The sequence below is a fragment of the Trachemys scripta genome, chromosome 15, assembly GCF_013100865.1.
Source record: "Trachemys scripta elegans isolate TJP31775 chromosome 15, CAS_Tse_1.0, whole genome shotgun sequence".
NCBI lineage: Eukaryota > Metazoa > Chordata > Testudines > Emydidae > Trachemys > Trachemys scripta.
In genome coordinates, this window is record NC_048312.1 from 23,573,996 (window position 1) to 23,589,139 (window position 15,144).

General features: G+C 51.3%; 1 protein-coding gene across 2 annotated transcripts; it reads right to left on the reverse strand.

Moving 5' to 3' along the window:
• Positions 1-320: 320 nt before the first annotated feature.
• Positions 321-14,883, reverse strand: RFC5 (replication factor C subunit 5). Of its 2 annotated transcripts, none has more exons than XM_034790966.1 (11): positions 14,752-14,883; positions 12,940-13,004; positions 8,456-8,592; positions 7,844-7,923; positions 6,800-6,873; positions 5,758-5,917; positions 4,142-4,223; positions 2,737-2,866; positions 2,111-2,188; positions 885-939; positions 321-503 (listed from the first exon to the last, which is right to left on the reverse strand). In XM_034790966.1, the coding sequence occupies exons 1-11, from the start codon at positions 14,808-14,810 to the stop codon at positions 407-409; spliced, it is 1,017 nt and encodes a 338-aa protein (XP_034646857.1). In that variant the 5' UTR covers positions 14,811-14,883; the 3' UTR covers positions 321-406. The 2 variants fall into 2 exon arrangements, with proteins under 2 accessions (XP_034646857.1, XP_034646858.1); XM_034790967.1 differs by having other exon boundaries at positions 407-503; positions 8,456-8,587; positions 14,752-14,768.
• Between the last annotated feature and the right edge of the window lie 261 nt (positions 14,884-15,144).

Below are 15,144 nucleotides of genomic sequence, written 5' to 3' on the forward strand. Positions count from 1 at the left end.
GACAGCCAGCTTTAGCTACAGTGGGCCCCACAAAGTCAACCCCTTCCTCGGGTGTAAGGTTCATCTCTTCCCTACCTTACTTCCCTTCCAAGGTGTATTTCATGCTGCAGCTTATACACGGACAACTTCTTAGCACTGTGTCTATTACCTCACCCTTAGCTGCAAAGGGCTAAATTCTTCCCTCAAATGCTTGTGCTGAGTTCCCCTTAAGTCAAGAGCAATGAGGTGCACGTATCTGAAGGTCAAATTTGTCCCCTACATTGTCACCAGTATATAGGGCTTCTAATACAGGGGGTAAGGAACTGCAGAAGCCACTGGACTCGTGTTCAGACAAGGACATTCTTCTTTTTTACTTCTTAGCGGGAGGGGTGAGGGTGTAAACTGTGCTCGCAGGAAGCCACTGGCCCTAAGCCTCAGCTACAATCAAGTCCCTGGTGACTTGGAACGCAGCAATAAGGGAGCTTAGCTGAATCTTCTCGCTTGTCCCCGCAGCCAGTCTGTACCTAAGGCAGAAGAAAAGCATAAATGTAAATACTCCATGGGCCAGATCCTGCGCTGCAGGTATTGCTGGGTCGGTCCCAGCACAAGCTGGGCAAGATGTGGGTTTTACAATTAAACAAAAACAAAAAATCTACTTCACGGATAGCTTCTGAAAATATACAATTTTGCACATGCCCATGCTAAAACACATGCAGGGGCCACTGAAGATAGTGGGTGCAGTCCTACAATGGGATACAAAGTTGTGAACGAGGGCTGCAGCATTAACAGTAACCTTCCCACAGGAAGGGTTCAGACAGGCCAAACCTCATCATCTTAAAGATAATTGTTAGGGGAGAAAAGGCAGCTGGGGCAAGCAAAGCAACAGACATGGAAGGGATACTCACTCGATGTCTGCCATTTTGATCAGGAGTTGGATTCGGACGGAAGGCGGGAAGTCAACTAGGGAGACAGATGAAGACAGGTTGAGTAAATGTGGCGTTTTAAAAAAGCATCAAGTCATTTAGAATGCCAGCAATGCCCCTCTGCCATGTACATTGCCCAAACCGGGCAGTCTCTACGCAAATGGACACAAATTAGATGTCAAGAATTATAACATTCAAAAACCAGTCAGAGAACACTTCAACCTCCCTGGACACTCGATTACAGACCTAAAAGTCACAATACTCCAACAAAAAAACCTTCAGAAACAGATTTCAACGAGAACTTGCTGAATTGGAATTAATTTGCAAAATGGACACCATTAAATTAGGGTTGAATAAAGACTGGGAGTGGATGGGTCATTACACAAAGTAAAACTATTTCCCCATGCTAATTTTTTCCCCTACTGTTACTCAAACCTTCTTGTCAACTGTTGGAAATGGGCCATCCTGATTATCACTCAAAAGTTTTGTTTTTTTCTCCTGCTGATGATAGCCCACCTTAATTGATTAGTCTTGTTATAGTTGGTATGGCTATACCCATTTTTTCATGTTCTGTGTATATATATCTTCCTACTGCATTTTCCACTCCATGCATCTGATGAAGTGGGTTCTAGCCCACGAAAGCTTATGCCCAAATAAATGTGTTAGTCTCTAAGGTGCCACAACGACTCCTCAAATCATTTAAGGCTCCTAAGGGGACCTGCCCCACCCTGTGAGGGAGAATGGCTATTTGAGACAGTAATTGAAGATGGCTGTAGCAGCCAATCTCTCGCCCACCCAAAACACGTGCTGCTAATAGCAAATGTGTCTCAGCCATAAAGACCATGTGCCACAAAGCAAAACAGGGCGGGTCAGACACTGCTAAACAGGCAGTGAAAAATCCAAACTGGGCTATTGCTCTGCGGCCAGCTCCATCCCAGTTCTTCCCCCACCTCTGGCCCACTGCAGTTTAACCGGTGAATGGAACCATGTACGGTGAGGCGTTACCTGTGGGGCTGCCTCTTCCCATAGCACAGCCACCATCTTCCCTTGTTATAGCCTCACCCAGAGTCCCCAGACCGTAGCCAGGCCCCAAGAGGGATTCGTTTCCTATGGGTTAATGAGGAACACCATCTACAAGCTACTTTGGTGGATATGCATGTTAGAACGGGGTGACCACATGTCGTGCTGGCCGGCCAGAGGAGCATTACCTCGGTGCACAAACAAGTGGATCTCTGTCAGGATGTCATGCAGAGCCAAACCTTTCAGCGTCTTCAGCTCCAGGATTTCTGAGGAGAGAGTCAAGGGATTTTTTTGCACAGAATTCTGAAGCCTAGGAGTAGATGCCACTGAAACAAGGGATCCTGTCCCCCCGTTCACTGGATCCTTGGTGGGGTGAGCAAACATAGGATCAGCTCTGAATCTACAGCCATGAGGGAGCAGATCGGACCCCGAGCTCCCTGTCAGTGGAGCACCGAATGTTTGGAGGTTGGAAATGAAAGGAGCTGCACCACATCCGCAATTCAGACATCAGCCCACAGGATTGCAACACCCAGAGCTTCCCCGTGCTGATCAAAGGGAACCAGTGCGTCCCCGGGAAGCACCACTCCCCGTGAGAGAAGGGGAGATGTAGATGTACGAGCCGGGGATGCCATAAAGATTTAATTGGCATGAGTAACGCGAGTGGCCAAGTGCCTTATAATGCAAAAGCCTCCCTTTTCCATTCGCACTATTGGTGAAAGGGGCCGCGGGATGCCACCGCATTGTCACCATGTTAGTCGGACACCCGTCTCACTTGCCCATCCGGGCGGTGTAATGGGGACAATCAAAAGGATACTTTTATAGGCAGTGGTGAAGTCCTGGTTCAGCATCCAGTCGAGAATGTTGGCAATGTCAGACTTCAGTGGGTGCCCCGTGCAGGTGTACACGGTGTCCTCCGTCACCTTCCCAAAGGCCATGGTGGTGCTCTGCCAGGAGAGGAGGAGAGGTTGGAGGGCAGCTCTGGCCATCAGACCTTTAGGGTACGTCAACACGGGGATAAAAGACCCGCAGCGTGGCCGCGGCTGGCTCGGGTCAGTTCACTCAGGCTCCTGGGGCTTGGCCTGTGGGGCTAAAAATTGCTGTGTAGACCTTCAGGCTGGTGCCCAAGCTCTGGGACCCTCCTCGCAGGGTCTCAGAGCTCAGGCTCCAGACCAAGGGTCTACACAGCAATTTTTCAGCCCTAGAGCCCAAGCCCAGCTAATCCGGGCCAGTCACGTGTTGTTTATCCCTGTGTGGATGTACCCTCTGTGACTAGAACTGCTTTTCCCTCCCGCTAGCCCGGCGGGACCCGTGCACCATAGAAGACCAAGCCGGATCCTGTTCTCCCTTGTGCATCATCAACAGAAACTGCTCTAAGTGCACAGATGTCACCCATTATAAATCTAGGGTAGGCAACGGGGGCTGTGCAGGTGTCATTGGGCCCTTAAGAACCCGGTGACAGCGTTTTAGGAAGGAAGGACTCAGCCTGCCGTGAGTTGCAAGGAAGGTAGTGGAGGGAGCCGTTCTGCTTCTCATCTGAACCACAGTCACCAAGAGGCAGACATGGAACTCCACCCATGTGCCATTTCACAGTCGCTTCAGTCCAGGGAGTGAAGAAGAATCTGCCATGGTCTCTCCCCCTCCCCAAAGACAATCTGTGCAATCAGTAACAGAACAGACTAGCTTCCCCACCCGCCTTCCCTGTATACCATCTGCTGCTGCAGCTTTACTCAGCCACTTGCCAATGGTCCTCAGCCAGCGCTGGTTCCCCAGAAGTCACTGCAGTGCTTCAGGGATGCGGTGGGGAGAAGGGCTGAGGGTTCAGGAGGGCGCTGAGGTGAACCCATTGCCTGTGATTGCATTACCATCTCTACCTGGCTGCTCCCGCTGTAGCCAGTCTCCAAGGAGACCCTGGGCTGGAGCAGAGCCAAGCAAGCAAGCGCACACTGGGAAGCCTAGGCCCGCAATGCACTCTTGCCTACAAATACCACCTGCAACTCTGAGTAAGTGGAGGAAGTGCCCCTGAATCTCTCCCTTATCCATGGGGATGAGGGTGTTGCATGTGACCAACGGGCCTGACCCCGTGAACCATTCCACGCACGCGTCAAGGGAGGAGACATCCGTCTGGCCATTACACACGTGGCACCGTTGCCGTTCTGAAATCAGAGATGCGGCCTCTGGGGCTGGAGGGGAACAAGCTGAAGCCACACACAGGACTGTACCTGCAAAATATTCAGAGCTCTGCGCATGTCCCCGCTGGAGAGGGTCACCAATGCTTTCATCCCATCTTCACTTACGTCAGCCCTGAAAGACACAGATTTCAGGATGCACAGCCCTGGAGAATTGCTGAGTCACACAACAGCCACCAGGGGACACCCCAATATTTGAACAGTCCTGACAATGTCACAAAGCCACGTACGGACATGGCACCGTGACAGGTTTGGGGCCCCCTGTCTCTATGCAAAATGGTATCTTCTCTCCTCTTCCTGGCTGCCAGGAGCAAAGACGACAGGTCCTGACACCTCAGGACCCTTTGTTCAGGCCGAAGTAGACTGACAGACAGTCCACCCCCATGTGAGCAGGCAGCTCCTCCGATTGCACTGCCTGGAGCGGGGCTGTACAAGATAACCTTCAGTCGGACCAGCAGACCCCAAGAGGGGCATGGAAAGAGCCATGAGGCTATGGAGGCAGAAAGGAAGTATTCCCAGGGGAGAGGCCTAGTGAGGTAGAGGAGAATTTGCTGGGCCAAAGAGCAGCACTGGCTAGAAGCAGGTGGACAATAGCTGCCCCCACGATAAGCTTCCATCACACACATGCCTCTGCCACTGCACTCACGCCTCACCTATGCGGCACCTGCTCTCCCTGTGGCCAATCAAGCCCAAAGGTTCACGTCAAAAAACCCCATGCCTGGGACCAGGTTGAGCTCCGACTGGTTTCCCTTGCTACCCAGCTCTTCAGGAGTTAAACACCAGCCCACAGCTCCGCTATGCCACCAAGGTTTTAATCACAAACCGTGGCTGGTTCCATTGGTCTTAAAGAGCAGTTCTACTCTGAAGGGACGGCCCCTTCTCTCCCCTGGCACAAGCTCCCTGCGTGGGCACACAGAGATCTTTAGTAGGAAAAGCAAGGAGCCAACACAGCTCTAGTAGAAGGAGTGAGCTAGTTTCCACTCTGCCTGGAGCATTATTCACAGAGTAATTAAGCTCTAACAAGAGCCTGGTTCTGCTGTGTTGCACCTGGGCAGCCTCCCCCCCACCCGTCAACGGCGAGGCTCAGGTGCAATTAGGACCTTCGTTAGTGGGGATGAGGGTAAGGAGGAGAAAATCCAGCTCAGGTTCACACAGCTGGCCACCAGTAGAGGGGACCTGAGTACATTTGCCCTGGAAAACCACAAACCAAGGGGACTCCAGGAGGCCTCTCCTCTTTTCAGTCACTTTTCAGCCCTATACTTGCATTTGAAGCTCTAAAGCACTTAAGGAAGGGACCTGCTCAGAGGCAGAGCCCCCAAGGACCTACGGGCATCTCTAGCTGCCAAAGGTTGAAGGGAACAAAAGAAAAGCCACTGAGGAAAGCCACAGTTCCCTGCAGGGGGAGAAATGTGTGGAGGAAACTGGAGAGAAGGACAAAGCCAGCTGTTACTTCCGGAGGTAAGAGGAGGATTTAGGAGAGCCAAGAGAAATTGGGGAGGGAGGATATTATGGAAAGCAATGAGGACACCCGTGATTGCATGAACAAAGGCAGGAGGCAGCTGAATAGGTCAGATGTTCCGCCGATGCGAAACTCCGTTTCCATTTTGTTCGGACTCCCTCTCCCATCCCCAACAACGCTTTTCACTCACATCTCTTCCTTGATGACATGCTGCAGCCTGGGGACCATGAGTTCTGGAGTCAGGGGGCCAAACCGGAACCTTGTGCATCTGGACTGCAAGGCAGGGATGATCTTGGAGAGGTAGTTACAGATCAGGCAAAACCTGGTGTTCTCAGTGAATTTCTCAATCACTGCAAAGGGGGAAGGGGCGGGGAAGGGAATTGCCAATCAGAACTTGCACCAAGCTGCGTTTGTGCAGTCAGAAGAGAGTTAGCGAACACAGGCAGTATAAGCCACAGACCAATTCCACTCTGCAGAGCGGGGGCCATAGGAGGCTATGAAATAGCCTGGAATTCCTGGAGCTTGAGGTCCCCCCCCCCCCCCCGGAGGCTGGACTCAAGCCCTTTATCCTTCCAAAGAAGAACTTCCAGGAATTTACTGTGGGTGGCCCCTTTGGTCAAGACCTGGAATGCTGAGCCCGTGTCGTTATCATGAAGATACTGTACAGCTTCCTCCTCTCACAGCTGCCTTCAGGAGTTAACGTATGTTGCTCCTTTCATCCCAAAGCGGGGTACTGATGGATCTACGCAAACACACGCGCGCACGCACACACACGCCACTTCAGCACGGGAAATGCAGTCACTGGGGTGGTAGGCAACAGCTCCCTTGCCTACAACCCTGCTACACACACGGTCGTGTCACATGCACAGCGTTACCACTCGCTTGCTTGGGAAAAGCTTAAGTAGACAACGTGCTCTGAGGGTGGGAGGCACAACTGCATGAAATCACAGCTGGGCCTAGGGTGACCAGAGGTCCCAATTTTATAGGGACAGCCCTGATTTTTGGGGCTCTCTCTTATATAGACTATTACCCCCACCCCAACCCGTCCTGATTTTTCACACTTGCTATCTGGTCACCCTAACGGGGCCCCGTCTCAGCAAATTACCGAGAGCCCTTGAGAGCTACCACACCCGTCTCCAGGCACAAGCCGAATGCCACTCACCTCAGCAAATTACCAAGAACCCTTGAGAGCTACCACACCTGTCTCCGGGCACAAGCCGAATGCCACTCACCTCGCCTTAGGGCATTCTGGGCATCCTGGGTCATGGCGTCTGCTTCATCCAGGATCACAAGCTTAAAACCTTTCCTAATGGAAAGAGAAGGGGCGGCTGCTTGCGTCATTCCTGCCTGCAGCTAACCCGCAGCCAGCGAGCTTGGCCCTGGGAGATTTAGAGCTGGGAGAGACCCAGTCCTACCAAAGCATTAACTCCTCCTTACACCCGTCCCTTTTTCGGCGGAAATCCAGTATTTCACGCCATCGCTCCCACCTGATTCACACCACTTTACCCCAGACTCTCAGTAGTGTCCCTTTGCGTACCCAGAATCCTCTATCTTCTCCCCCTTCCACAGCATTGTTCACACCCTGCCAATGAAGAGACACGTTTCAGAAGTGGCCATTGAGTGTTGGTGCCCAGCTCGATACACCCAGGGGCCTGACTGCCAGAAGTGCTGAGCTCCTGCAGCTCGAGTGACTTTGGGAGTTGATGTTCAGCATCTCTGATAATCAGGCCCAGGATGGGCCCCCCAAAAAGCAAGGCACTGCACATCAGGGGCCACTTCTGAGAACGTTGGGCCTTGATTCCTTTAATCTTTTAGTCCGTTCCCTCCACACTCGTATCCCAGATGCTCATCTCAACACTCTCCCCAGTCTTCCTCTAGTAAAGCCCCCAAAACAGCATACCAGACTGGAGCTGTGGGGACACGCTTCTCTCCTTTGCGTTACAAGACCCCCAGAGACTGCAATAACTTTCTTACTTATCTCCCTGAATATTTCCTCCTCCCCTATCATGCAGGGAATACTTTCCACACATCTCCTGTCCAGTCACTACCTACCCCATTCTGTTCCTGTGTGTAATGGTCCGTTGAGAAAGCATGTGCTTCCCCCAAAAACGGACCATCTCCTTTTAAGCCAAGAGCAGTATTTCAGCGTCATGCTTTACATTCTGTGGACTCCTTGTGACTGGGTGCATGTCAGGGTGGGGAAAGGGGCCAAGCCCAGATAAAGGGAGAAACCACCTCTTGGGAGGCAAGGGATGCAAACATGTTATGGCACTTACTTAAAGATTGTCCTTGTGCTAGCAAAGCTCAGGATGGGGCCTCTGACTACGTCAATTCCTCTGTCATCCGAAGCATTCAGCTAGAGAGAGAGGGCGCTGGCATTATTAATGCACCTCTGCATAGCAAGAGCTTGTCTACACCTGAAAGCTGCACTGGTGAAATACTACGGTGGGGATTTAGATTTAGTTAAACTGGTGCAAGCCACTGTATGGACACTTATTTTGGTTGAAGAGCAGTTGAAGTTTACTGAGATCTACTGATGAAGTGCTACATAAGAGCTATGTATTGCTATTATGGTTGTTAATAATTGGGAAAGGTTTAAGCTAAATGGACGTAAGCCTCTCAAACTAAAGTAAGAGACTTGTACTGGTCTAACTTAAACCAGGTCAACGTCCTTGGGTACACCAGGCCGAAGACTGCAGCGTACATGCAGGTCTCACTATCTAGAGAGGCAAAGGGAAGCTGATCTTTAGTAGTGTTTGTTTATGGAGAAGCACTCCAGGATGTGACCTGTAACCCTGGCTAGCTTTTCCCCATACCAGCAGCAGAGTTATGGGGATTGGAAAGTACCACTTTCAAATGAACAAGAGCAGCAGGACATTGTGATTTACCTCTAAAACCATGGCGTTGAATTCCTTGTCTTTGTAGAGCTGTTTAGCACAGGCCAGAATTGTGGAGGTCTTGCCAGTGCCAGGCGGTCCATAGAGGAGAAGGTGAGGCAGACGATCTTCGCTGATGAACTTCTGAACTGATGAGAGGTGGGTTAGGGGGTGAGGAAAAGAAGAGACCCTTCTGATTAGATACTAAGTGAGTGGCTGTTGGTCTTCCCACTCTTAGATTTAGGGGTTAACCTATAGCATCCCCTGCATGCTGAACTCGACTAGTACCTGTGCTGTACTGCCAGATGCCTTCAGAGTGCAGCACATGATCACGAGACCATTTTGAGAGGGGCACATTTGAAACAAGTTTATTTTTTTTTGCTCGAAAATGCTTAAAAGTCCTGCTTGGTTTTGACAGTCATCTAGTTTAGAGGTGTGCCTTTTGCTCCCAAGCATTTCATCAGCTATCTACAGAGTCCCCTTGCATGATAGCCACCCATGGAATGTAGGGTTCATGAAGCCAAGTGGGGCACAAAGGAGGTGGGAAGGGGACGCTGTAGGCTAGGACATCCTTGCCCTTACAAACAGTGCCAGAGGATCTTAAGAGCCCACACAGTGCAGATGAGGAAAACTTATCTGTGCTTACCTGAAAGTTTCCTTTCTTTGAGTAATAAGAGCCACCGATTTCTTACAATGGGTACCTCAGCCTGCCTGCCTGCAGCTTGGGGGCAGAACTAAAGCAGGCCGTCACTAGCAGTAGGGAAATGCCTCACACCCTGAAGTTCCCTCTAGCTCAGTGGTTCTCAACCAGGGGCACACATACTGCTGGGGGTGCACAGAGGTCTTCCAGGGAGTCCATCAACTCATCTAGATAGTTGCCTACTTTTACAACCGGCTATACAAAAAGCAGTAGCGAAGGCAGTACAAACTAAAATGTCATACAATGACTTGTTTCTACTGCTCTCTATACTATACACTGAAATGTAAGTTCGGTATTTATATTCCAATTGATTTATTTTATTATTATTATGGTAAAAATGAGAGTCAACAATTTTTCAGTAATAGTGGCTGGGACACTTTTGTATTTTTTATGTCTGATTTTGCAAGCAAGTAGTTTAAGTGAGGTGAAACGTGGGGGTACGGGAGACAAATCAGACTCTTGAAAGGGGTACAGTAGACTGGAAAGGTTGAGAGCTACTGCTCTAGGTGACAACTTCCACAGCTGGGATAATTCCATTCTACTTTCCTAAATTACAGATTGTGTTAAATATTGAAAAAGCACAACAGAGCATGGGAATAACGTCCCCTAATTGAATAAACCTGAATCTTCGGGTATCAATTTCCATCTCTCTTCTGGATGACCATTTGTCTCCAGGGTGTGCTGGATCTGTGGACCTTATTACTCAAAGAAAGCAGATTTTCAGGTAGAGTGCAAATAAATGTCCCTATTCGTCACCAAACTAAGGTCCACAGCTTCGTTACAATGGGGCTTTCATGCAGCATGGCTCCAGGCGGGAGAAACAGGATCATCCAAACTGAGATAGTTTATATATCCTCTTCCTTCCCCTGGGCACTGAGGCATGGAGAAGACTTCTGCCGAAAAAAGGCATTGGCTAACAAACAGATGACCGATATGTAGTATTTGGTGAATGTATTTGGTCACTTAGCCACCTAGCAGCTCTCAGTACAAGAGAAGAGACTTCTCTGCCCCGAGACTGTCAATGCCCCTTGCAGACAGGGGGTTGGATAATTGACCGAAGGAAGAATATTTCTTTAATTCACTTTGGGAATGAATACTGTGACAGTCGTGAGGACTCCCTGTCTGAATTCTAAGTACAGTACTGGGTCTCATCTGAGAGCGCTTCCATGGCCTTAACAATGCACTTCACCCACTTGAGTAAGTTTCATTTGTTGACATCTTACTAGGACCCAACTGATCATCACTTCCTCCAAGGATCCATTTTTAACCTGTCTGGTGCTGGTTGGGGGATTGGATTTGGCACTGCCGCCCTCTTCTATGAGGCAGAGATGGTGGAAGGTCCCGCGCAAGGGTAATCAGACCCCAAAGCCCCAGCCTCTTCAGCCAGAAAGACAAACAGTCCCACTGCTGCTCTCCCAAAGTGGTGAGAGACGTTGCCCAGCTTTAAATAGGCCATTCACCACCTCGCAGCCGGGGTCTTGACACACAGAGAGGCCACGAGGTGCTTTGCTGCTGTTTCCACATACAAAGAGGTCAGTCATCAATGCCCACCAACCTGACTTAAAATGAGCAAGGATATTTCTGGCGGGAAATTCCAGTTTGCTTAATGCAGCCACTGCCATGTAAATCTTGGAGTTGCTCTAAGGCAAGAAAGAGCAGCTACTGACCTCACCTTGGCATCTGAAGTCAGGCGGGCAGGAACAATTTTTATACTAGGGGTGCTAAGAGCCATTGACCCAACCTGTAAACCCTGTGTATAATGGAAACCACTTCAAGCCAGGAGGAGCAGCACCCCACGCTCCCTTAGTTCCAGCACCTATGCCTGAGGTGGTATTCTCTTTTGTATAGTGGGACTCCTTCAGCTTGCCACATGACCCATACTGCTCTCAGCATCCAGCCGGAGCCAGAACTGTCAATCTACTGGTTTGGTGACTCTGACTAGCCTGAGCTTCCCAGGATCTCCCACGCTAACATGAAGAGAGTTGGGAACAGATCTGCCCAAGCACCTGATTCAATGACAAAGGCCCCTATTACCTGTATGAAACAGACTGGTGTCCTGCTCTCTGAGACAGGGAGAACCCTTTAAACTGTGACATTTTGAGGCTGAGAGGCCCATACTCGCCATACCATCCGCCAGGTCAGCACTGCCTGTGACAGCGGGTGGAGGGGGTCAGATGACATGTCATTTTATTATTATTTATTATTTGTTATGGGGCTGATGCCACCTGAGAGCTTTCCCGCCCAGGGGAGGGGCCTGAGGTGACACCACCCTGGGCGTGGCTGTCTGCAAAGGGCCTGTCTAGTGACGAGACCACTCCTTCAGGTTTAAAAAAAAAATCTCCCACAGTTCAAAGCGCTGAGTCCCCCACCCGCAGGGAAGGCGGCCGTGTTCACCTCTGTAGTGACTGGTGCACACCGGGGAACCCTCAGGCCTCCTAAAACGGAGGCCAAAGGAGCAAGAATGTAGTAAATGGTGGGGCAAAGGGGCCCCTTCCTGCTTGTTTGTTCTTCCACAGCGAGGCTGCGCTCCCTCTCATCGAGCCGCTTGCCCTTGAAGCTGGCAATACCAATCCTGATGGCCTCTTTTCCTTCCTGGGAGGGGGGCTGAGGCGGCCCCAGCTGGACTGGGCTGTGAGGGGGAAACTATGCTCTGCCCACACAGCTGGCCAAGCTCTCGACGAGGAGAGTCAAGCAGGACCACGGGCCTTGCCTTTTGCCCTGGCTCTTCCCTGCCTAGCTCACTCCCGGAAGCCTGCCAGGGCAGCAGCTACTACAAACACTTCAGAGAGGAAAAGGAGCTGAGGGGACAATCTCCCAAGGAGCAAAAACGCAGCCCTAGGATGTGGCTGGGTATAAGACAGATGGATTTCTGGCTCACATGACCGTTAATCTGAGGGGCAAGATGGGCATGTTCCCCAGGAAAGCTCTGCAACTGAGTGGTCTGGCCAAGCTACCCATTGCCGGGAAGGCGGATAAAACCAGGGGGAATTTCAGGGAGCGGGGCATTCCCCAGCTGCCAGTGACGGACAGGTCTAGTTCTTCCCCCCGGGCAGGCTAAGGTACCCACTGTAACAGATCTGTGGCCCCTGGCACCAAGAAGAAAGGATGATGAACTCTGAATGAGTCCTTCTGATGACCACAAAAAACAAACTGCATGGAACTCAAGACTGTAAAGCTGGATTGACTCTCCAGGAACAGGCATGTTCAGTTACAACAGTTACGCTGAAAGGCTGATAAGGATATGACAGGAGGCAGGAAGGGCACTCTACAAAGGCTGCAATGAGACCCCCTTAACAGGTTAATTCTAAGCAACTGTGACACCTTTCCTCTCTCTCTGCAATTTCATACGGATCATTATGGCATCTAGGCCCCCTCCCATATAAAAGAATCAGAGCATTTCCCCTAAAAAGGTTCATGCATGCCCCAAAAGGGTTTATTATGAGAGACATGTTAAAATAATGGCAACATCACTGATTGGATGACAAGGAAGCAATGCTATTTAACAGGCTTCTGTAAGCTTGCCACTAATTACAAAGATGTTTGTTTCTTAGCGAAAGAGAAGCTGCATTATCTACTGGCTAGTACATCATGTGACGTCAGGACCCCTGGGTTTGACTACCAGCTCTACCACTGACTTCCTCCGTGACCCCAGGCAAGTCATAGCACCTTTGCCTCAACTGCTTCATCTGTAAAATGGGAATTATCATTGCCTACCTCAAAGGTATCCTGGGAGCTCATGTCTGCAAAGGGCATAGAAAGGCTCAGATGAAAAACGGTGGCAGTACTAAATACTCACTGGTGCTCAGAATGTCCTGATGGGAAATTAGGTCATTCAGTGTCTGAGGACGATATTTTTCCACCCTAAAGATAAAGATATTTTAATATAAATGCAGATGAAGAGCTGAGACTTCAGGCATTTCACAAGTGTAGAAACCAGGTGTTCCAGGCATGAGATTTCTCTTTGTTCTCTTCCCAGTGCTGGATAACAACCCACAAGGTTAGGTTAACACTCACCTTCAATCTACTCTGAATTTGTACTGACATCAAAATCTAGTCCTATGGTTCTGGTTGCAGTTCAGAGGGGTCTGTTTTCTGAATCAAGTCTAAGATGATAAAAACTTCACAAAAAGAGCTGAGCTTGTAATTTTTCTGCCCAAAGCCTGGAAGGAGGAGGCTCCAGCATCATCAAATCCAAACCCCTGCTGAATCCTAACATCGAGAGCCCAGTCCAGGCACCACCTCATCTCAGCTGAGGACTCTTTCTAAATAGGATTACTGCTGCAGTTCCCTCTTACGTTTGGAAGCCAGGTGACTCTGGCATCTACGGTATCTTGACATACTCCAAAGGTTTGTCTGGCCCTATACATTTAGAAAAAGCCTTGCATGAACCAACTGCAGTGCCATCACTTTATAGATGCTGCAAGACGCACACAAGTTTAGGGACTAGATCCAGCCCCATGCTTTTAACTGCAAGATACTATGCAAGTTCTATGTCTTCACATTGGCTTTGACAGGGGATTGATTGGAGGTGGGCAGAGGAGATGCTGGAGGCAGCTGAGTTGGGAGTTGCAGTATGGCCCCACCCCCAAAAGAGCAGGTAAGGTGTGTTCTTGTGTGGCTAAGTACAGGACTGGTTGGACACCCTGGTTTTTTTTTTTTTTAAACAAATGGTTTGTATTGAGCTTAGAGTGGGCCATGCCTAGTGAATGCAGAACTAAAAGCCACCAAAGCAGGGTAGCCTTATTTCTACTGATCCCTAGGGAACTGGCTTTGGACGAGTTGTCCCAGATATAGGAATCCATCTCCCATGCGAGGAGGAAAATGGCATTTGAAGTTATAAAAGACTTTGTTGTTGATTTACCCAAGTGATCTCCCAGATGAGGTCCATGGAGAGGGCAGGCTACTCCAGATCAGACCAGGCGAGCAAACAAACCAGCATGCCCCAACCTATGCAAAAAGTGCCTGAGATTGATCCTGCTTCCCCAGCATCTCCCCTTCCTGCCTCTCAGGAAGGAACAGCTTCCCTAGCTCTCAGCTGGAAGCAGGACCCCCTCTCAGAGGGGGGGCGTAGGGGGGGGGGGGGGGGGTAGGGGAAGAGTCTCGTGCAATCGCACAACCCCTTGCAGGGAGTAAAAGTTATTCTGACCCCAGGAACTGCTGCTTCCCTATGGCTCACCCCGTGCAATGCTCCATTACCGAGCTACTGCCTCTAAGAGATGGGGGGAGGGCACGAGGGAGTTAACAATCAGCAAGGGAGAACCGTGCTGGCTTTGAGCTATGCCCTCCATGCAGATATCGCCTGCAGTCAGGGGAAGGGGGGAGAGCGCAGCCTAGATAACAGCTGCCCCACATATCCCATACCAGCTCCTGCATGCAGCAGTGCGATGGGGCTGGCTCCCCCACGCAGCTAGGGGGAGCGGAGGGCCCGGATCCCCGCTGCCCTGCACACCCCATGCCAGCTCCTGCATGCGGGGGGGGGGGGGGGGCACGGAGCGGAGCTGTATCTCAGCAGCCCCACACCCCCCATGCCGGGGGCTGGATCCCAGCTGCCGCATGCAGCGGTGGGGACGTGGAGGGGCCCGATCCCAGGCACGGCGCCTCCCCCTACCATGGCAGGTTCCTGCTCTTCCCGGCCGGCGGCGGCGGCTTGGGGGCTGCAGACTCCATGGGGCCGGTCCCCCGCGCTTGGCAGCGGGGCGCGCGGAGCAGCAGCAGCGTCCGCCCGGCTCGCGCTCAAACGGCTCTCGCGAGAACTCCTAGCGCCTCCCCCCCCGCGCGGGGCCGCTGGAGCCCGGCTTTGCTGGGCAGGTGGCGAGCGCGCGACGCGCCCCGCGTGCAGGTCACAGGGGCGCCCCCCCGTGGGGGGTGGCTGTGTCTGGGGGCTGCCTTGCAAAGCCCCAGCTCCCCCCGGGCACGGGGCTCGGATAGCGGGTCAAGGGCAGTGCCCCCCCCGCCCCGACTCCCCCAAAGCCAGTCTGGCTCTGCCGGCACCTCCAGGCTT

Excerpts from the sequence above, each read along its gene's own strand:
- RFC5 (XM_034790966.1), bottom strand. The coding sequence starts at position 14,810 with ATGGAGTCTGCAGCCCCCAAGCCGCCGCCGCCGGCCGGGAAGAGCAGG. Across the intron at positions 5,918-6,799 it reads CCAGAATGCCCTAAGGCGAG|TGATTGAGAAATTCACTGAG; the intron begins GTGAGTGGCATT and ends CCCCCTTTGCAG. Across the intron at positions 2,867-4,141 it reads GAGCTCTGAATATTTTGCAG|AGCACCACCATGGCCTTTGG; the intron begins GTACAGTCCTGT and ends CTCTCCTGGCAG.